This window comes from Aotus nancymaae, unplaced genomic scaffold (genome assembly GCF_030222135.1).
Source record: "Aotus nancymaae isolate 86718 unplaced genomic scaffold, 86718_ANA_hifiasm-v0.15.2.pri h1tg000014l, whole genome shotgun sequence".
Taxonomy (NCBI): Eukaryota; Metazoa; Chordata; class Mammalia; order Primates; family Aotidae; genus Aotus; species Aotus nancymaae.
This window is the reverse complement of record NW_026988425.1, coordinates 86,606,357-86,629,336: the sequence shown is the minus strand read 5'-3', so window position 1 is coordinate 86,629,336 and position 22,980 is coordinate 86,606,357. Positions and strand designations below refer to the sequence as shown.

Genomic DNA, 22,980 nt, shown 5'->3' with positions numbered 1-22,980 from the left:
TCGCAAGAACTACAAACCACTGCTCAAAGAAATCAGAAATGACACAAACAAATGGAAAGACATTCCATGCTCATGGAAAGGAAGAATCAATATTGTGAAAATGGCTACACTGCCCCAAAAAATTTAAGATTCAATGCTATTCCCATTAAAGTACCATTCTTCACAGAACTAGAAAAAAACTATTTTAAAATTCATACAGGACCAAAAAAGAGCCTGAGTAGCCCAGGCAATCCTAAGCAAAAAGAACAAAGCTGGAGACATCACACTACTGGACTTCAAACTATACATCAGGGCTACGGTAACCAAAACAGCATGGTACTGGTACAAGAACAGACACGCAGACGAATGGAACAGAATAGAGAACCCAGAAATAAGACCACACACCTACAACTATCTGATCTTCGACAAACCTGACAAAAACAAGCAATGGAGAAAGGATTTCCTATTTAATAAATGGTTCTGGGAGAACTGGCTAGCCATATGCAGAAAATTGAAACTGGACCCCTTCCTTACACTATATACAGAAATCAATTCAAGATAGATTAAAGACTTAACTGTAAAACCCAAAACCATAAAAACCCTAGAAGAAAAACTAGGCAATATCATTCAGGACATAGGTGTGGGCAAAGATGCCATGATGAAAATGCCAAAAGCAATTGCAACAAAAGCAAAAATTGACAAATGAGCCTAATTAAACTAAAAAGTTTCTGCACAGCAAAAGAAACTATCAACAGAGTAAACAGACAACCTACAGAATGGGAAACAAATTTTACAGACTAAGCATCTGACAAAAGTCTAATGTCCAGAATTTATAATCAACTTAAACAAATTTACAAGGAAAAAACAACTAACCAGATAAACAAGTGGGCAAAGGACATGAACAGACACTTCTCAAAAGAAGATATACATGCAACCAACAATTAAATGAAAAAAATCTCAACATCACTAATCATTAGAGAAATGCAGATCAAAACCGTAACAAGATACCATTTCACACCAGTCAGAATGGCTATCATTAAAAAGTCAGAAAATAACAGATGCCAGAAAGGTTGTGGAGAAAAAGGAGCAATTTTACAGTTGGTAGGAGCATAAATTAGTTCAACCATTGTGAAAGACAGTGTGGAAATTCCTCAGAGACCTAGAGACAGAAATACCATTTGACCCAGCAATCCCATTACTGGGTATGTACCCAAAGGAATATAAATTGTTCTATTATAAAGATGCATGCATGCGTATGTTCATTGCAGCACTATTCAAAATAGCAAAGACATGAAGTCAACCTAAATGTTGGTTGATAAAGAAAATGTGGTACATATAAACCATGGAAAGAAAAGGAGAGAAAATGTGGTACATATACACCGTGGAATACTATGTAGCCATAAAAAGGAATGAGAGCATGTCTTTTGCAGGGACATGGGTGGAGCTAGAGGTCATTTTCTTTAGCAAACTGACACAGGAATAGAAAGCCAAATACCACATGTTCTCACTTATAAGTGTGAGCTAAATGATGAGAATACATGGACACAGAGAGGGGAACAATACACATGAGGGCCTGTTGGAAGGTGAGGGGTGGGAGGAGGGAGGGGATCAGGAAAAATAACTAATGGATACTAGGCTTAATACCTGTGTGATGAAATAATCTATACAACAAACCCCCATGACACACATTTACCTATGTAACAAGCTTGCACATCCTGCACTTGTACCGCTGAACTTAAAACTTGAAAAAAAAAGAAAAAAAAAGTCTTTTTCATCTAATTGATAAAACTTAATTTTGTGCTAAATTGGCTCACTAATAAAAATGCAGAAATATTAAGTACATGTATTTATTACATATTTTTTAAAACAAAGTTCTCTTTGTTCAATAAACAATTATTGAATTCTGTTGGGTACAGAGTTTTTTTTGATAAACAACTGCTATGGTTTGAATGTCTCCTTCAAAACTCACATTGAAATTTAACTGCCATTGTAACAGCGTTGAGAGGTGGAACCTCTAAGAGTTGATGAAGGCATGAGGACTCTGCCTTCATGAATGAATCAATGCCATTATCATGGGAGTGGGTTAGTCATTGCTCAAGTGGGTTCCTAATAAAAAGCATGAGTTCAGCCCACCGCCCTGTATCTTGTATGCGGGCATCTGCCTTCCACCCTTTCACCATGAGATGACTCCCATTAGATGCTGGCACCATGCTCTTGGACTTCCTAGCCTCCAAAACTGTGAGCCAAATAAACCTCTGTTCTTGTTAAATTACCCAGTCACAGAAAATGGACTAAGACAATAACCATATACTACAAAGATTAAAGCATATGGGATTTATCTCATAGTAAAAGTGATGTCTGTAGCTTTTTGCTTTGCTCTGTGGAAATTGTTTATCAGAGTTTATATGTGTTTTAAAATAATCAACAGAGCCTATAAGAAATGGCTATCTTGTAATCTGAGATGTAACTTCAATGAGCTTCGGAAAATAACAAAATTAAATAAGTGAATGATTAGGATTTATAATGTATACTTCATAGGCTGCAAACTTTTAGAAAGTGGAATTACGTTTTTGCCATGTATAATAATTCTCTCTGTATAAAATATATTGCATTTTGAAGGAATGATTACATTGCCAAAACTTAATAAAAGTGAACTGATTTCACATAGTAGGTAGCTTTTAACACTTTGGGTACAGTTCAGTTGGCAGGAGAAGGTAATGTTTGTTGATTTTAAGTTAGGTCATCTTAAATCTACAGGGAAGAAACTCTCAATTACAAATGATCACAGAAGATTTTAAAATTGTGAGATACTATTTTGAATTATTGACTTTTAACACCCAAGGCAACTGTTCTGGTAATTTTCTTGCTGAGGCCACATGGCCTTACAGGTTTCTTACATGTGTCATCAAAAGAACAAATATTTGGCAATTTCCCAGTTGTTAGCAGGTAACCTTTCCTGCTAGTGACATTTGAATGAAGTGTGACTAACATTCTTTCCTTTGCCTAGTGCCCCAAGAATAATTGCCAATAAAACTTCTAGGCTTCTGATAATATTAATTTGTAATATAATAACAATAGCAAACTAGTAAATACATACTATTTAACATGTTCCAGACATTGTTTCTAAGTAGTTTAAATGTGTTTACTTATTGAAACCTCATAACAGCTCTGTGTGGTATGATTGTCATTTCCCTTTTAGAGATGAGGAAACTGAAACACAAAGAAATCCAAGTTGCACTACTAGTAAGTGGCAAAGAAGGATTTGATCCAGTCAGCTGGCTTCCAAATTCTGTTTCCATTCACCACAATACACGGCATCCAAGCAGAGCCATGGAACATTTAACAAATAGCAGTATTGCACAATTCATGGGAACTATCAGAAACCTCAGTAGTAGATAATTTTCATAGTACCTTCTGTACTTTTTAACTTCATGGCGAAATGTCTAAAGATAACCAAGGAAAAGATCTAGAGAAAATTCTGACTAAAAGGCTACTACCACTAGCAAGTAACTGTTGACTTAAAATGAATGACTCAACTCAATTTATCTTACTGTATAGTTAATATTTTCTTGGTCTTTTAGGTAATATAAGGCATATTATGGCAGAAGCTTGGTGTTCTATTGTGTATGATCTGTGTGTGTGTGTGTGTGTGTGTGTGTGTGTGTGTGTGTGTTTGCTGTTATTATTATTATTTTTTAGTTCTTTATTATTAGACATGGGGTCTTGCTATGTTGCTCAGGTTGGTCTCAAACTCCTGGCCTCAAGCAATTCTCCCACCTTCACTTCCCAATGTGCTGCGATTACAGATATGAGCCACCATGCCCAGCCATGTGTTTTGTTTTATAAGTGTGACCAAAGTGCAATTTAATAACTGCCTTGAGGAAGGTGACCTGAAATAACCCATTGTTAGCCCACCTAACAGTGATGTCCTAGGCTGCTTTTGCTAGTAATGATGTCTGCACTACAGAACTCTAACTTGTTCAATCCTTTTTTTGTTTTTCTTGTTATTTTCTTTACTAAGAACAGTAGAACCATATTTGTGTGTCACCATATGGGATCCTATCCAAAGATCCTATCCAAGAATGGCTGATGAACTAGTTTAGAGTTATCAGTGGGCTCCATAAAACTAGTAGTCCCAGAAAGAGTTACCATTTAGGTTCTTTTGAGACTCCATGAGGGTGAAGTGGGGGTGGTGCTTCTAGGGGTGGTGGTGGGATATGGATTATGTAAAATAAGGCTTCTTGTCCTTAAAGTGCAAACATATTACCTGTGGATCTGGTTAAAACTGCAGATTCTGATTCAGTAGGTCATGGATGGGGCCTGAGATTATGTGTTTCTCTAAGTAACTCCCAGGTGATGCTGCTCCCACTGCTGCTGGTTTCTGGGCAGCTTTCTCAGCTGAGATATCAAACAAGATATCTGCTGCTATAGAAGGCAACAGAATTCGAGTATGTGGCTTGTCCTTGTAACATATTATAGGTTTATAAAGAGACAATTTACTTAAAAATTATTATAAACCATTTAATCAGGACATTCATAGTGGTCAGCAAGCATAATCTTATTCACATACAGAACTGATTACTCCCTTGCTAAAAACTGATAGTGGCTACCAATGTTTTTAGAGTAAGAACCCTAATCCTTGCAACACCAGCAATCCCCTGCATGCTCTAGATGTGGCCAACTTGTCCAGCTCATCGCATCCTACTCACCCCCAGCATAGCATGCCACAACGCAGGGTCATGCATTCTCTGGTCTAGGTTGTGCATCGTAGATTTGTATATTTATAATAGCAATCTCCATGCAGAAGTTACCTGAAGAAAGGGGCAGCTGCTCTAACACCAGTTAGAGCAATTGTCCCATATGCCAAGTTCTTTCCTGCTCAGAGCCTTTGAAATGTTGTTTTTGTTTTTGTTTTTCTGCCTAGAACCTTCCTTGTCTCTATTTACCTGGCAACTTTGAGTCATCTTGTAGCATAAATGTTATTTCCTAGGAAGTCATCCTGATCATCTTGGCTGGGTGAGATCCCACTGTACTTCTTTTTGTCACAATTTTAAGTGAAATGTTAATTGATGTAATTGTTATTTAATGTGTATTTCAGCCACTGTGAGTTTTAGGAGGGCAGGGATAGCTTACCATTTTATCCCCAGTGCCCGGCCTGGTTCATGACACTTTAGACTGGTACTGAGAGCATAGAACATGCTTTTAAAAAGTATTTGTTGAATGATTGCAGGCCTATTCAATTTCCATGACAATTCTATTTTATTCATTGATCTCTCTAAACTCTCATTTTCTCATTTCTAAATGGGCTAATAATATTGACCTTATTAATTAGTTTTGAGCTTTAAAGAATAAATAAACATAAAGTACTCAGTACTGGCACATAGTAGGCACTTATGTTAGATTCTTTCCATTTTTTAAAAAATACTGAATGCCTGGAAAATATGTCTGATGGATTTTTTTCTCCTCTGATTACTCCTGTGCTCTCTGTGCAATGATTTCTCTCTCTGCTGCTCAGTAACCCTCCCTTTCCAACTAAGCATACTTGTCTCCTAGGGGATGAAGTTCTCCCTTTTAGATATCTTTGTGCCTGGGAAGGTGTTACCCTAGCAGCTGTCATCTATTTGAAGATGAGAGGTAGACCAAATAAATATTCTCAAGTTCTATATATTTAGGACTCCTTAAGAACCTTTACATATAGCTTGGGAGATTGGCAGTTTGAATTTTACTATGATGTTTCACCTGCACTGAATCAAATCTAATCTAGTTTGTCAGTGACTACAATATTTTACATTCTCTCTCTTCATGGAACTTAGAAAATGTCTAATATGACTATAGAAACGTGTCTTTCTTTAGTAGTTAATGTGCTTTCAGTATTAGTATGTAAAATGACTGAGCATTATATTATAAGTAATACTATTATCATAAATTTCTGCAGCATCTTTTCCCAAGCAACTCAAATGATTTAATATATTATTTCATTTACAACCCAGGATTATTAGGACCATTTTACAAATGAGAAAAATTAGATACAGAAAAATTGAGTACATTGCCTACTTGATGTATTAAGTGGTCCTTGTTAGATGAGCCATTATTTCCTGAAAGTCCATTGTTTTTAAATGAATTCTGAAATGAAAACATGAGACTTTGTGAGGATGATTTTTAAAAATAAGAAGTAACATTCTTCTGAGTTAATTTCTGAAAATATTTTGTTTCTTGATTTGTTAAGTAAATTCTCTATTCAACTAATATTTACTGAGCATCAAGCATGTACCAGGCACTGTTTTAGACTGCAAATACAATGGTAAACATGCCATGCCAAATTTCCTTCATACATTCAGAGCACCGGATCACCTGGATCAGCAGGCTAAGCTGTCTACCCTTTCTGTGCAGAGATTCTGGTGCAAGGGGACCCTCTCTACTATACACCCAGGCAGGTTTCCAGGCTTTCAGAATACTTGCTTGCTTGGTCCAGTAGCATGAGTTGCTCCACCCGTCCTGTGCAGAGATCTTGCTTGCTGCAGGGGGTCCTCTCTGCTCCATGCGCAGGCAGATCTCCAGGCATTCAGAGCACTGCTTATCTGGATCAACCAGCCTGACTTGCCCCACCTTTCCTTTGCAGATTCTGGTGCAGGGAAGCCTTTCTACTTCATGCCCAGGTAGAGCTCCAGGCATCTGGAGCACCCACTCTCCTTGATTAGAAGTTTAGGCCATCCATCATACCTGTGCAGAGAACTTGGAGCCGAGGTGGTTTCCCAGCTCCAAGCCTAGGCACACTTCTGGGCACTTGGCAGCTGCTTCATTGTATTTTCCCTTGGCACTGATACCTGTGCCTGACATCAGGGTCCTGTAAGTGGACCTGCCTGGTCTGGCTCCACCTTTTGTGACCCCTGCCACCCCTTAGGGCTGAGTAGGGAGGTCAGACCACTGTACCTCCCATGAATCAGCCCACTGCCTGAGGCAACAGAGAGCCTCTGCTAGTAAACAAGGATCAAATATATACCCGGCCACATTGGCCACAGCCAGTTTTTACCTGTAAGTGCCATCTATGGGCTTGTAGGTTGAATTCCACAGCCCAATATAAAACCTGCCAAAAGAAGTGCATATGTCTATAGAAGCAAAGCCAAAAGACCCTACCTAGCACTCTGTACAGTCACACCCCCAAGAAACAGGGGAAAAAGGAAAGGGAAAGAAAAAGACACATTCTAGGGAAATAAAGAAAAAGAAAACATCCTACCTGCGTGAAAATAACTACAAAAATTAGAAATGCCAATGTCTCCAGATGAGAAGGAAACAGCACAAGAATTTTGACATAATGAAAAATATAAATATAGTGATACCACCAAAAGATTAAACTAGTTCTCCAGAAATGGTTTGTAACCAAAATGGAAACTCAGAATTGACAGGAAAAAAAAAAAAAAAGAATTGAAAGCATGGATTGCAAGGAAGCACAATGAGATCCAAGACAAGGTTGAAAATCAACACAAAGAAACATCTAAAGCAATCCAGAAAATTAAGAAAGAACCAAATAGCTTAAAAATAAATAAATCAGAGCTTCTGGAATTGAAAAACTTATTTAAGAAATTTCAAAGTAAAACTGAAAGCTTTAACAACAGACTAGTCCAATCAGAAGAAGGAATCTCAAAGCTTGATGCTCTTTTGAACTAACTCAGACAAAAATAAACAAAAATAATTTAAAAAATAAACAGAGTCATTAAGAAATATGGTACTATGAAAAGTGACCAAATCTATGAATTATTGGCATCCTGAGAGGTGGAGAAAAAGTAAACAACTCAGAAAATACACCTGAGGGAATAATTCAAGATCACCTGCAAGATACTATACAAAATGAACATCACTAAGGAATATAGTCATCGGACTATTCAAGATCAAGGCTAAAGAAAAAAAATCTTAAAGGCAGCTAGAAAAAAAGGGCAGATCACGTACAAAGAGAAGCCCAACAGGCTAACAGCAGACTTCTCAGTAGAAACCTTACGAGCCAGTAGAGATTAGGGGCCTATTTTTAGCATTCTTAAAGAAAAGAAATTCCAAACAAGAATTTCATATTCCACCAAACTAAACTTCATAAACAAAGGAGAAATAAAATCTTTTCCAGACAAGCAAGCACTAAGGGAATTCATTACCACCAGAGCAGCCTTACAAAAGATTCTTATGGGAGTTCTAAATATGGAAACAAAATGAAGATACCTGTTAACAGAAAATTACACATAAATACATAGCTCACAGACCCTATAAAGCAACCACACAATAGAAACTACAAAGCAACCAGCAAACAATTTAATGATAGGATCAAAACCTCACATGTTAATATTAACCTTGAATGTAAATGGCCTAAATGCCCCCACTTAAAATGCACAGAGTGGCAAGTTGAATACACACACACACACACACACACACACACACACACACAAAACCTATCCTCTGCTGTCTCTAAGAGACCCATCTCACATGTAATGACACCCATAGGCTCAAAGTAAAGGGTTGGAGAAAGATATAGCTTGCACACAGAAACCAAAAAGAGAGAAAGGGGTCACTATTTTATATCAGGTAAGATATATACTCTAAATCAACAACAGCAAAAAGAAAGAAAGGCATTACATAATGACAAAGAGTTCATTTTAGCAAGCACACTTAACTATTCTAACTACATACACACCCAACTTGGAGCACCTGGATTCACAAAACAAGTACTTCTAGACCTATAAAAAGGTTTTGACAGCCACACAATAACAGTGGGGGAGTTCAACACCCCACTGACAGCATGAGACATATCATCAAGGCAGAAAATTAAAATAAAAGTTGATAAAAAAGAAAATACTTATTCCATTTAAAAATTGCCTTTATACAGCTTATATTTTGGGGAATTGATTGTTGAGGGAAAAGTGGAAAGCACAAACTTTATAAACAGATATAAAAATTAGGTAAGTTCAGCTACTAATAATAAGTACCATGAAGTACTTCTAATTCTTTTTTTGAGGCAGAGTCTTGCACTGTTACCCAGGTTGGAATGTAGTGGTGCAATTACAGCTCACTGTAACCTGAAACTCGGACTCAAGCAATCTTACCACCTCAGCCTCCAAAGTAGCTTAGACTACAGTATGCACCATCTCACTTGGCTATTTTTAGAAACATTTCGGTAGACATGGCATCTTACTATGTTGCCCAGGCTGGTCTTAAACTCCTGGTCTCAAACAATCCTCCCTACTCAGTCTCCCAAAGTCCTGTGATTACAGCCACCATGCCTAGCATGCTTTTCTAAAATAGGGTGACTAATAGAGATTGACAGATTGAGTGATAAGGAAAGACTGTTTTGAAAAGCTGACACCTACTTATACTTACATATGGTTTCAGAGTAGATAGAAAATGTCCTTATTTAGTATTAGCTATTTGTAACATATGTTCACTCTTCCAATATTCTTTTTTTTTTTTGAGACGGAGTTTCGCTCGTTACCCAGGCTGGAGTGCAATGGCGCGATCTCGGCTCACCGCAACCTACGCCTCCTGGGTTCAGGCAATTCTCCTGCCTCAGCCCCAATATTCTTGTACAGGGTCTAGCAAATTTTTTAATATACCTAAGACCAGATAAAAAATATTTTAGGCTTTGTGTACCATACAGTCTTCATCACAATTATTGAACTGAGGGAAGAAAAAGTACTATATTTTCTTCACCAATTGCAAAGTTCTTGACTGACACCCCATAACAAAGGACAGATTAACAAGAGGACAGCATGAAAATGTATTTAAGAGTTTTTTTTTTTTTTTTACTATTCTTACCATTTTAATTGATACATAATATTTTACATGTCTATGGGGTACATGTGAGTATTTGTTAATGCACAGAATGTGTAATGATCAAGTCAGAGAAGTTGGGATGTCCATCACATTGAGTATTTATCATTTCATTTGTATCATTTCTATGTGTTGGGAACATTTCAAGTCCTCTCTTCTAACTACTTTGAAATATACAATATTGTTGCTAACTATGGTCACCCTACTCTGTTGCTGACCATAAGAATGTCTTTATTCTAACTGTATGTTTGTAGCCAGTAACTAAATTTTCTTCAGTCTCCTCTGACCCACACACTATTCCAAGCCTCTGGTTCCTATCAGTTTATTCCTTACCTCCAATAGATCAAGTTTTATAGCTTTCACATATGAGTGACAGCATATAGTATTTGTCTTTTTGTGCCTAGCTTATTTCACATAAGATAATGACCAGTTCCATCCATGTTGCAGCAAATGACATGATTTTATTATTTGTATGGTCAATAGTGTTCCATTGTCCATATATACCATATTTTGTTTATCCATTCATGTGTTGATAGACACTTAGGTTGAATCCATGTCTTTGCTACTATAAATAGCACCGCAATAAACTTGTAAATGCAGATATCCTGTTGATATACTGATTTCTTTTCCTTTGGGTAGATATACAGTAGTGGGATTGCTGATTAATATGGTAGTTCTGGCCAGGCATGGTGGGTCATGACTATAATCCAAGCACTTAGGGAGGGTGAGGCAGAAGGATCACTTGAGACCAGGAACTCGAGACCATCCTGGGCAACATAGCAAGACCTTGTCTCTACAATACTACTACTACTACTAATAATAATATAAAAATTATCCAGGCATAGTGACATTAGCCTATAGTCCCAGCTACTTGGAAGGCTGAGGTGGAAGGATCACTTGATCCCAGGAAGATCAAAGCTTCAGGAAGCCAAGATCACACCACCTCACTCGAACCTGGGCAACAGAGTGAGACCCCCATCTCAAAAAACAAAGCAAAAACAAAACAAAAACAAACAAACAAACAAAAAACCACACACACAACGCCATATGGTCATTCTATTTTTAGTTTCTTGAGAAATCTCCATATTGTTTTACATAGTGGTTTGTACTACTTTACATTCCCACCAACAGTGTGTTAGTGTTCCCTTTTATCCAGATCATCACAAGCTTTTGTTGTTTTTGTCTTTTTAATAATAACCATTCTTACAGGGGTAAGATGATATCTCACGGCCTGATTTGCATTTCTCTGATAATTAGTGATGTTGAGTATTTTTCATATGTTGGCCATTTGTGTCTTCTTTTGAGAAATGTCTATTCATGTCCTTTGCCCATTTTTGGTGGTATTTTTTGAATTGTTGAGTTGTTTGAATCCTTATATATTCTAGACATTAGTTTCTTGTTGGATGAATAATTTGCAAATGTTTTCGCCCCTTCAACAGGTTATCTCTTCATTTTGTTGTTTCCTTTACTATACAGGAGCTTTTCAGCTTTTCAGTTTAATTAAGTCCTGTTTGTCTATTTTTGTTCAAGTTGTCTGTGATTTTGAGGTCTTAGCCATAAAGTCTTTGCCAAAACCAATGCCCTGAAGTGTTTTCTCTATGTTTTCTTCTAGTAGTTTTACAGTTTCAGATCTTATGTTTAAGTCTTTTATCCATCTTGAGTTTATTGTTGTTTAGGGTGAGAGATGGAGGTCCAGTTTCACTTCTTCTTTATATATGGATTTCCCATTCTTGCAGCACCATATGCTAAAGAAGGTGTTCTTTCCCCAGTGCATGTTCTTGTACCTTTGTTGAAAATCAGTTGGCTGTCAATATGTGGAATAATTTTTTGATCCTCTATTCTGTTACACTGGTTTATGTTTTTGTTTTTCTATTAATACTGTGCTATTTTGGTTATTATAGCCTTGAAAGAGATTTCTAAACCAGGTAGTGAGATGCCTCCAGCTTTGTTCTTTTTGTTCAGAATTGTTTTGGCTATTAATGCTCTTTTTTGGTTCCATATAAATTTTAGGATTGTTTTTCCTAATTCTGTGAAGAATAGCATTGATATTTTGATAGAGATTGCTTTGGACAGTATGGTCATTTTAACAATATTATTTATTCTGACTCATAAGCTTAGGACTTTTAAAAATTCTTTTTATGTCCTCTTCAATTCCTTTCATCAGTATTTTGAAGTTCTTCTTGTAGAGATGTTTCACCTCCTTGGTTAATTTTATTCCTAGGAATTTTTTGTAGTCATAATAAAGGGGATTTCCTTTTTGATTTTTTTCTCAACTAGTTCATTATTGATGTACAGAAATGCTACTAATTTATGTATATTGATATTGTGTTCTACATTTCTATGGAATTTATTCATCATATCTAAGAGTTTTTTGTTGGAGTCTTTAGGTTTTTCTAGATATAAGATAATCTCATTAGTAAAAAAGGACAATTTAACTTCCTCTTTTCCAATTTGGATGCCTTTAATGCCTTTTTCTTGACTCTTTGCTCTGGCTAGGACTTCCAGTACTATGTTGTATAAGAGTGGTGAAAGTGGGCATCCTTGTCTTGCTACAGTTCTTAGAGGAAAGACTTTCAACTTTTCCCCTTTTAGTATAATATTAGCTGTGAGTTTGTCATATATGGCTTTTGTTCTTTTTTTATGTTGGAGTACGTTCCTTCTACGCCTAGTTTGTTGAGAGTTTTTTAAAAACTTTTTTTAGAGATAGGGTCTCACTCTGTCATCCAGTCTGGAGTGCACTTGCAACAATCATAGCTTACTGTAACCTCAAACTCCTGGGCTCAAGCAATTGTCCTGGTTCAGCCTCCCATATAGCTAGGACTATTGGCATGCATCAGTATGCCCAGCTAAGTTCTGCTTTTTTTTTTTCTTTCTTTCTTTTGTACAGTCAACGTACTTCTGTGTTACCCAGTCTGGTTTTGAATGACTGGCCTCAAGTGATCCTCCCACCTTTGCCTCCCAGAGCTCTGGCATTATAGGCATGAGCCTCCATGTCTGACCTGTTGAGAGTTTTTAATCACAAAGGGATACTGAATTTTCAAATCCCTTTTCTTTGTCTGTTGAGGTAATCATATGGTTTTTCTTCTTTATTCTGTTGATGTGATGTATCGGGTTTATTGATTTATGTGTGTTAAACCATCCTTGCATCCCTGGGATAAATCCCACTTGATGAAGGTGTATTTTTTTTATGTGCTGTTGATTTTGGTTTGCTGGCATTTTATTGAGAATTTTTGCATTTATGTTCATTAAAGATATTGATCTGTAGTTTTCTGTTTTTGTGTGTTCCTGTCTGGTTTTGGTAGCTGGGTAATGCTGGCTTATAGAATGAGTTAAGAAAAAAAATTCCTCCTTTTTAATTTTTTAGAATAGTTTGAGGAGAAATGGTGTTTTCCTCCGAAAGTCTGGCAGAATTTGGCACTGAAAGCATCTGGTCCTGTACTTTTCTTTGTTGCGAGACTTTGTGTTACTCCTTTCATCTCATGAGTTGTTATTGGTCTGTTCAGGTTTTCTGTTTCTTCCTGAATTAATCTTGGTAGGTTATATGTATCCATATAATGAAATTTCCTCCAGGTCTTCCATTATTGCTGTATAGCTGTTCATAATAATCTCTGATGATCTTTTGTATCTTTCTGTGGTATCAGTCGTAATGTCTTCTTTTTCATTTCTGATTCTGTTCATTCGGATCTTTTTTCTTTCTTGGTTTATTGATTTTGTTTCTATGTTTTAAAAATAACCTTTCTTCACTTGTCATTTGTATTTTTAAAGTCTCTTTTTCATTTCGTTTTGCTCTGGTCTTTATGATTTCTTTCCTTCAGCTAATTTGGGGTTATGTGTGTTCTTTTTCTAGTTCCTGGAGGTGCATCATTCAATTGTTTATTTGACATATTTCTTCTTTTTTCATATAAGCACTTATTGCTGTAAACTTCCATCTTAACATTGCTTTTATTGTACCTTGTAGGTTTTGATATGTTGTGTTTAAATTTGCACTTGTTTTAGAATTTTTTTTTCTCTTTAATTTCTTTCTTGACCCAATGGTCATTCAGGAGGATGTTGTTTAATTTCCATGTATATTTTTACAGTTTACAAAATTCCTTTTGTTATTGATTTCTAGTTTTACTCCTTTGTTATGATTTTAGTTTTTAAAAATTTGTTGAGACCTATTTTGTCTAACATATGGTCTATCCTGGGGAATGTTCCATGTGCTGATGAGAAGAGTGTATATATTTAGTATAAGTTTTTTATAACACAAGAGCCTTCCAAAATGAAGACCCAATAACACAGGACAAACTGTATTTTTTATGGACAGTTATGCAGAAGTATTATTGGACACAGGAAGTATGATCTGATGGCAGTAAACTGGGAGAAACTTAACAAGGCCTGTTTCCTCAGGTCCATTATAGCCTCTCTGTGAAAAAAAGGTATATTAATTGAAAATTTTATAAATGAATGATAGGTCCTTATATTTACATATATCATTAGCCTTTTATACAACAAAGTGCAATGTTATTAAACTAATTTTCCAATTAGATTTTAATTTTATTTTAGTTAATTTTCACAGTGAACTAAGCTGTGACATCCAAATTTAGTGTTTCCTTGAAATAATTTTCTTATGATATTTCACCTCTTTTTTTTTTTTTTTTTTTTTTTGAGACGGAGTTTCACTCTTGATACCCAGGCTGGAGCGCAATGGCGCGATCTCGGCTCACCGCAATCTCCGCCTCCTGGGTTCAGGCAATTCTCCTGCCTCAGCCTCCTGAGTAGCTGGGATTACAGGCACGCGCCACTGTGCCCAGCTAATTTTTTGTATTAGTAGAGACGGGGTTTCACCATGTTGACCAGGATGGTCTCGATCTCTTGACCTCGTGATCCACCCGCCTCGGCCTCCCAAAGTGCTGGGATTACAGGCTTGAGCCACCGCGCCCGGCCTCACCTCTTTTTAATTTATTGGCCTGGTGTTTTAAATTTTGAATCCTTATTTTACATACTATAATTTCTATTTTTACACTTTCTCTCTAATACCTGGATTGAAAATGAGTGAACCTCTTCCCTTTGGTGAGGGATGCTCATTAGTGCCTGGTTAATTCAGAGTCCCTGAGCTTATGGCACACTCTTCTACAACACTGCTGCCAAACCCACTTTAGTGTCTCAGCAGGAGCTTGTCATTAACAACATTCTTGTAGAAAGTAGAAAGTAAAAATTAAGCAGGCTGGGAAAGCCAAGTGCTAGTGTACCATGTATGTGTAAACCTTTGGTACCAATAAATACAGTCTCCTGGAGGGTTGGTGGTTGAATTTCTTGCCTGAAACCACCCTTCTTTTGAAGCACTAACAAGCTGAGATTATCGAAAGGAGTTTAAAATAATGTATCCAGCCCTTCAGTGTTACTGAGAAGACATTTGTTTATCTAATCTATGAAACATTTGACAAAGAAGGGAAATGAAATTGAAAGTAGCATCTTTACTACTATGATTTTTACTGGTAAAATCTGGGTCAGAGAATATTGCTTTAAATATGTGGCTTGCCAATACTGCTTTCCAGAATTAAGCTTATCCCTCCATACCTCCAACCCCACAACACCCCACTTATTACTCCCTAAACCACCAAAAGAGCTGAAAACTATAGGACTTCCTTGCAGTGGCAGACCTTGCCCTATTAGACCTTAACAGATAGGAGATCAGGCCAGAATGCAAGCCTTTGCAGTTAGGCAAACCCCAAAATAGAAAAGCCAACTGGGCTAAGACAGCCAACCTAATTCCTTTCCCCAAACTCAACACTCAGATGAGTCACTCCTCTTTTGTTAGTGCCGGGAAAATGAGAAGTGGGGTGAGACCAAAAGTGTGACTCATATTAATGGGAAGAACATACAAGAGTCCAGGTGTGGGTTAGATGTTGCTCTAATGGGAGAATACCTCTTAGGTAAAATTATTGATTGAGGGAGGCAAAGTGGATGACATTTGTTTGAACAATGGATACTTTAGGCAGATCTAGGACTCATTGACATTCATCTCTTTCACTACAGAAGACTCTATAAAGACACACTGGGAGAATTTTATATTAGAAAAACAAATGTCTGGTCCAGAAGGCAGAGGGAAAGAAAAATGAAAGAGTTAGACCTATATTTTGTGGAAAGGGTAAGGGACTATAGGGAAGAAAAACTAATACCTTTCCTCACTCATTGCAAGGTTCATGGCTGAGGCACCTATAATAAAAGATATTAACAAGAGAGAAGCATACAAATGTATTTAATATCAATTTTACATGACATGGGAGCCTTTAGAAAGGAAGACCTGAAGACACAGGGAAACCTGTCTATTTTATGCTTAAGTGTGATGAAGAATGGGCAGTGTGGCAGAAGAGTGATTGGACAAAGGGAGTATAATTTCATGACCATATACCAGGGGGAATTTAGCAAGGTCTGATTGCTCACATTCTTCTCTGTGTCCCTGTGTCTTCAAGATGAGGACATTTTGTTCTGCCAGCTATATGGAGTGCACCTCTTGGAATGAGGGTCTTATGTTCGACTTTAGAGGAAACTCAGAATTCCTTTAAGGCCTATTTCAGGGGAAAAGGGGAGGAGAAGGTCAAAGAGAACTTCCTGCTACTGCTGTTTTCTCAAATGCTAAGGTGCCATATTTTGGGGATAGTGCATCCTAAACTCCATCAGGATTAACTTAAAGAGCAGGTTAAAATAATTAAACTAGAGCTGAGTCATCTTGAAAGGAATAGGGGAATATCAGAATGAAAGAGAGCACAAGAAGAATATCCCAATAGTGTAAGAAATTAAAAACTTAAGGAAAAGCAATGTTTATGGATGAGCACCTGGCAAAGATGTTGACTTTCACCAGGTTTCCAGGGCACAGACCTTAGAAACATCTGGAATCTGATAAGCATTACTGTCCAGCCAGGCCTTATTAGATGATGAATGAGGCCCAAAGTAGAAATTATCTTGGAATATTGGGAAATCAGAGAAAATTATAAGACTGATACGTAAGGCATTGTGCAGAAACTTAAAAGGTAGCTAGAAGAGTTTAGATTTAATATATATTCTGGGAAGTATTTTGATTAAAACAAGAGGAAAAGGAAACCTAAACTATATTAATAATGTTAGAATCAGAGAAGAAGGGACACGTTAGGGAAAAAAAAAATGAACATTCGATTCATTTTGAAAAGGAGAATGGGAGTAGAGATATTTATTTTATTACATCTAACAATTCAAAGAAGGAATAAATACTGCTAAGGCATTGAGCCTGGAGATGAGCGTATGACGGTGATCTAGACAAACTAGGGAACACGGCAATGAGCATAAAAGAGAAAGGTCAGAGCCAGAGATGGATAATTTGGAAAGTTCTGCATAAGAAGACTCTTTCAAGTCAAAGAGTAACAGAATCGCTAAGCCAAGTAGAAAGCAGTGAGGCTGGAAGAAAGCTAAGGCTGTGGCTCTAGGGGAGCTCCCATGAGCCAAATGCCCTTTCCTGCCACCCGTTTTTGTAAATACAGTTTGAGTCCACCATAGCCTTGATCCTTCATTTACATATTGTTTATAGTTGCTCTTGTGCTCCAAGGGAAAAGCTGAGTAGTTGACACAGAGACCAAATGGCTTGCAAAACCTCAAGTATTTGGCCCTTTATAGAAAAAACTTGCCAACCCCAGATAAAAGAGGAAGAAGAGCTACCAGAAAAGACATGCCAAAAAGGAAGTCTGAACCCAAGAAAGCATAGCTGCAAGGAATTCAAGAGAGAAGAAGATTTTAAAGGAGTAGGTGAAAAGAAAGGATACAGTGGATGTGGGGAGGATGAGGCTTAGGGGCAAAAAACGTTATGACTAGCAAGTAATTATTTGCTATCCCGAAATATCAATTTCTAGATGGACCAAACCTAACACAAAATACTCAAGAGATGTATTTCTTTCTCATTTCCTTCTTTTCTTCCTTCTTTAGCATTAAAACATTGTTTTAGTATTAAAACAATTTCTTTCTGCCTTACTTCCTTCTTTTCGTTCTTCTTTAGTATTAAAACAGTATTAAAACATTTCTTCCTTCTTTAGTAGTAAACATTCCTTCTTTTCTTCCTCCTTTAATCTTAAACATGTAGCACTGATTCAGGTGCTGTTGGAAGATACCTAAAGACAAGAGGCACACCCATAGAAAGTCATGTAGTAAAATAGTACTAGGTTGTAACAAGACAATATATGTGAAAATGTAGCACGCTATGTGAAATTAAAGAATTTTGCGTTGAGACAATACATTACCACATACCATATACATGGTTTGGACTGAGTGCTTTGCATTTAGTGGCTATTGTCAATAAAATGTCAAAGCAGGCTTTGAGAAATTTGGGATTATAGTATAATTTGGACAGCACAAACAAATTCTTACTATCTTTGTGACCTTGGGACAAGTTACTTAGTTTCTCTTCATTTTAATTTGTTCATCTGAAAAACTGGTAAAATCATCACCCATTCTATAGAACTATCTCTCATTTTCACCCTGGCATCTGCATTTCCATTGCATGATTTACAGGCCTGTATATTATTCATGCTCTGTTGATTGTCTAGCTTCATCTCCCACCTTCCTCACGGCAGACTCACTTCAGCCACATGAGCACTGCTTGTCTTTGCAACATTTCACCAATTCTTCTGTCTTCCTGGAAAGTACTCCCCACCTTGATCTTGTCATGCTGATAAATTTCTATGCCTTCTTAAAGACTTGGCTGAAACGTGATCTGCTTTGTGACTTATCCATGTTCCCTTGAAAAATTTAAAGCATCATCCTCTGCATTTCCACAGTGCCTCATACTTAAAGCACTTAGACTTAAGGTGATCAAATAATTTATCATCCTAACTGAGACACTTTTAAAAGTGAAAGAGGATGTCATTAGTAATTACACCAGGGCAACAGACCTAAACTAGGACTGTCCCAGACAAACTCAGATCCATGGTCACTCACCTTTTCCTTATGTTGTAATAGGTAATAATTTTTTACTTGTCTGTCATCTCCTCCCCGCCCCCAACAAAATATACACATATATGCACAATCCTTAAATCCCTGGAAGGGGATGGCCTCAGTGCCTGGTATGATGACTGACACATAGGGAGCAGTTGATTAGTCGATTAATTTATTGATTAAATCATGACGATTTTATTGGAGGAGAACATTATAGCATAGAAAAAGAAAAGGAGATGGGAGGGTACCTTTACAAGCGAATAAACTCCCCTGAGTAGAACAGATGTTTGGGGATTAGAACATAATTTGGGAAAAGATTGTGGAACTCTTGATCCTCAATCAGGATAAGGAATTTTTAACAGTGGAGGAAGGAGAAGGTTAAAAAAAGGAATAATATGAGGATAACAGATAATTTTATGCAAGATGAATTGGAGTGAGTGGAAAGAAGAGGGAACTGCAGAGACTATTTGGATAAAATAATAAATTATGAAAGCCTGGATTAGGAATATTTGCCATTTTACATTTTATGCTTGAGGGAAAAGTTGAGACCCTTTAGACTGCAAGTAACGGAAATCCAAATTAGCCTGGTTTAATCAAAAAAAGGAAATTGGCTGGGTGCGTCGGCTCAGGACTGTAATTCCAGCACTTGGGAGGCTGATGTAGAAGGATCACTTGAGGGCAGGCATTTGAGACCAGACTGAGCAACAGAGCAAGACCCCATCTCTACAAAAAAAAACAAGAACGAATTAGCTGGGTGTGGTGATGCACACCTTAGACCCAGCTACTTGGGAAGCTGATGGTGGAGAATCACTTGAGTCCAGGAGTCTGGGGCTGCAATGAGCTATAATCATGCCACTGAACTCCAGCCTGAGTGACAAAGTGAGACCCTGTCTCAAAAGAAAATAAAAGGGGGTAGAAGGACTGAATTTATCAACTCAGCAAGCATAAATATGTAGGCATTGCTAGATTCAGGTTCTCAAACAGTGTTATCTCATTAGAAATCTTCTCTCCTTCTCTTAGTTCTGCTTCTTACTGTATCAGATTCATTCTTAGTCAATTTCTCCCCAAAATGGCCTTCGGCAACTTTCAACCTACTTTCTACCAGCATAACAACCCCAGTAGAAAGAGAACACTGCTTTGCCAACAATTCTAGCAAAAATCCCAAACAAGTTTCTCATTGGATACCTGCCCATTCCTGAACCTATCACTGTGATGCAAGGGGTTATGGTCTGATTGGCCAGGCCTTGGTTATGTGCCCACTCCAGATGACAGAGTCAGCTTCACTGGAACTAAATAATCTAAGTGTGTGGGGCAGGGAGGGGGGGAGGTGGAGGGATGGTTGAGAGGATGGAGGGGTGAGGGACACAGATAGAAGCAGGGATATCTTGCTAAAGGAAAACTAAGTTGTTTTGAAAAGAAAGAAAATGGATATTAGGAAGCAAAACCAATAATGTTCTCCACATAAAGTCTATGGTGTTATTTCTTAGTTTGAAGATAACAGTGAGCTCCTTTAGATCATCAAAATCAAATTACCCACAGAAAAAAAATTGTTAAGAGGAATGTAAAAGTAATGATATTCCAAATGAGCAAGAATAAAAAAATATATTTGTTTTGAAGTACTTTAGATTGCATTTATGCAAGATATTTAAAATATGAGCTAAAATATAATTTGTTACCTTTAACTTTATAAATATGTTGTTTATTATAATAGTAGACACCTCATGCTTATTATCTATAGAAAACAGAAATTATTACTTCACCTTTCCATCCAAACTATAAATGCAACAGTATAGAAATGTCTGATTACTGATCTTTGAGAAAGCCATTATGGAGCCAGAGGAGGGTGGAAAGAACAATTTAAATGGCCCAAATTTTGTTGAATTCTATATATAGTTTTATTGTGGAACCAATTAATAAAACTCTTTAGTCTGATATGGCAAGGTCTGTTGATTTAAGAAATATTCATCAATTTGTTTGTAGAATTGATAGCATAATTCTGGAAAAACTACAAATGTGAATTTTTCCATAGTACAATTTTAGTGTTCCTAGTTGTCTAGATTAAAAAAAAAATTTTTTTAGAAAGAATGTCTATTATTATTAAATTAGAAAAAGAAACAAAAAAGTTTTCGTTAAGAGAAAGAAGATTTATGACATACAGGGAAACTAGCACTGACCTTTGAAGTGATGTCACTGTGGTCCTTCTCACAGGTTTTTGTTGTTGTTGTTTTTGTTTATTTTTTCCCATAAATATCCATGGATATCTCAGAAACAATATTGGGTTGGATGGACCATTGATCTGAAATAATGTGGTAATTCTCTTATTATGTAAATATTAATAAAACCATTTCCACAGCATCATGCTTGTGTACGTGATAAGAATTTAATCATAGTCACTGATACCTTACTAAATCATTTTGATTCCTTTCAAGAACGTACCTTTCAAGAACAAGTTTCTGACACAGAAAATAACCTGAACCAAGAATCCAGCTTGGTGGAAGCCATCTTTAAAGTATTGTACCATTGCAGTTTTTCTCCACAAACATTTGGAAATGTTTTTGTGAGCTACATGGAAGAAGAGCAGTTATGGGACTTTTTGTATAACATCCCAGGTATGAGACATTTACTATTTGTAAAAGAAATGTTCTATAGATACTTATATATGCCTTTAAAGATGTTTAGAAGTTGTATTGATATTGGTTTTGCTGAATCTGTTGTTTGTAAAAGTTTACCTTCTATTTTTTCAGTATAAAGCTTCTGTTGGAAATCATTAATTATTAGTTCCTGTAAAATTACATGTACTTTGGGACAAGATGGAAGGGAGATTGAAAGGAAAATATTTTCTTTTTTTAATAATTAGGGAAAGTTCTATCATAAAAATTTATTTTAATATTTATCACAGATTATGTTTTGCTATTGAGCATATAAGATATTAATAAGATGTGAAAAATATTTTGTGATTCTTGGGGTGCATTTATTCAGCAACTTAACGTACGGTACTATCAGTCAATTTCTTCAAATGTATAAGGCATTTATTATTATGACCATAGTGTGTCTCTCTACAAGGTAAGCATGTCCTATGATCCCTTTGGAGGGAATATATTTTTCCCATATGTATTATTATTCTTCCTACAGCTAGAAAAGATAATAAAGACAATGCAGGTTGTATATTTGAACAGGAGATTTTGATGGGCTGCCTGTCATCTGACCAGTGTAAAGATTCTCACATTGTCTCAACCTTAATATTCTGCCTTTAAATTTTCATATTTAATATCTTGGGAAAACAAAGGATGAAAACTTAGGCAATGATGATGATGATGATGATCCTGCTATTCCAATAGTGATTTTTATCATTTACATTTAGTTTTCAACCTATAAACTTTCTTATATCCTGCTTTGGAACCTGAATTTTCATTAAATATTTCCTAGGCTCCATATAAAAGGTCCAACTAGTTCATAATCATGGTTTCATTCCTCCTAGACTTTTTGACTATACTCCTGATATTACTTGAATATCATTCTAGCTGTTTTAAAGTCATTATGTTTCATCTTCTCTTGGTCATTATCCCTATGAAATAGCAATAGATAACTTCATGTTATGATTTTCAAAATTCAAATCTGTCATTTAAAGTTTCTGTAATAATGATCTCCTTTTAAAGTGCTATCTCCTAGTTTCCATGCATTCCTTTACTGCTTCTTGCTTCCTCAAAGAAAGGGCATATTTCTAGGTAAAAAGATTGAATTAGGAGCTTGTGTTTCCGATGTAGTCTTCACTGAATTGAAAGAAAAAAGTCCTTGAAAGTCCTACCACCCTCTGCTGTTTTTAGTTGTTTCTGGGGAAGTAAGAGCTGGATTTTCTCACAAGATTATAAAGAATCTATGACCCTCATGCTTCAACCTCTATCCTTAACTATTAGGTTCTTGAACCATCTTTGACAGCGCAAAACTATACTGAAAATGACCTAGAAGATATCAATGGATTTCAGGTGCTGCTGAGGGAAAATGAAACTGTTTCTTGCTCCCAATTTGACTTCTCTCCATCTGCATATTGAGAAAACCCTCCTCCAAATGGTCAGACAAGTCTCTAGAAACAGACGTTGCACATATTCGGAGTCTGAATTATGTGTGGAAGCTCAAAGGGGCAGAACTTCAAATGGGTGAAACTCCCCTATCCTTTGTACAAGTTGTTGCTCCATAAACATTAAATATTCTCTGGAACCTGATGCCTGCAGTGGTCATGAGGGTCTCAACTTTTAT

General features: G+C 36.6%; 1 protein-coding gene across 5 annotated transcripts in view; it reads left to right on the top strand.

The window, feature by feature from the left end:
* KIAA0825 (KIAA0825 ortholog) overlaps nucleotides 1-22,980 on the top strand; it is a 457,524-nt gene that overhangs the window by 164,123 nt on the left and 270,421 nt on the right. For all 5 annotated transcript variants that reach the window (XM_064376145.1, XM_064376144.1, XM_012477515.3 and 2 more), the window contains one exon: nucleotides 21,156-21,335. In XM_064376145.1, coding sequence (XP_064232215.1) covers nucleotides 21,156-21,335 — 180 coding nt within the window. The remainder of the gene's footprint in view (nucleotides 1-21,155; nucleotides 21,336-22,980) is intronic.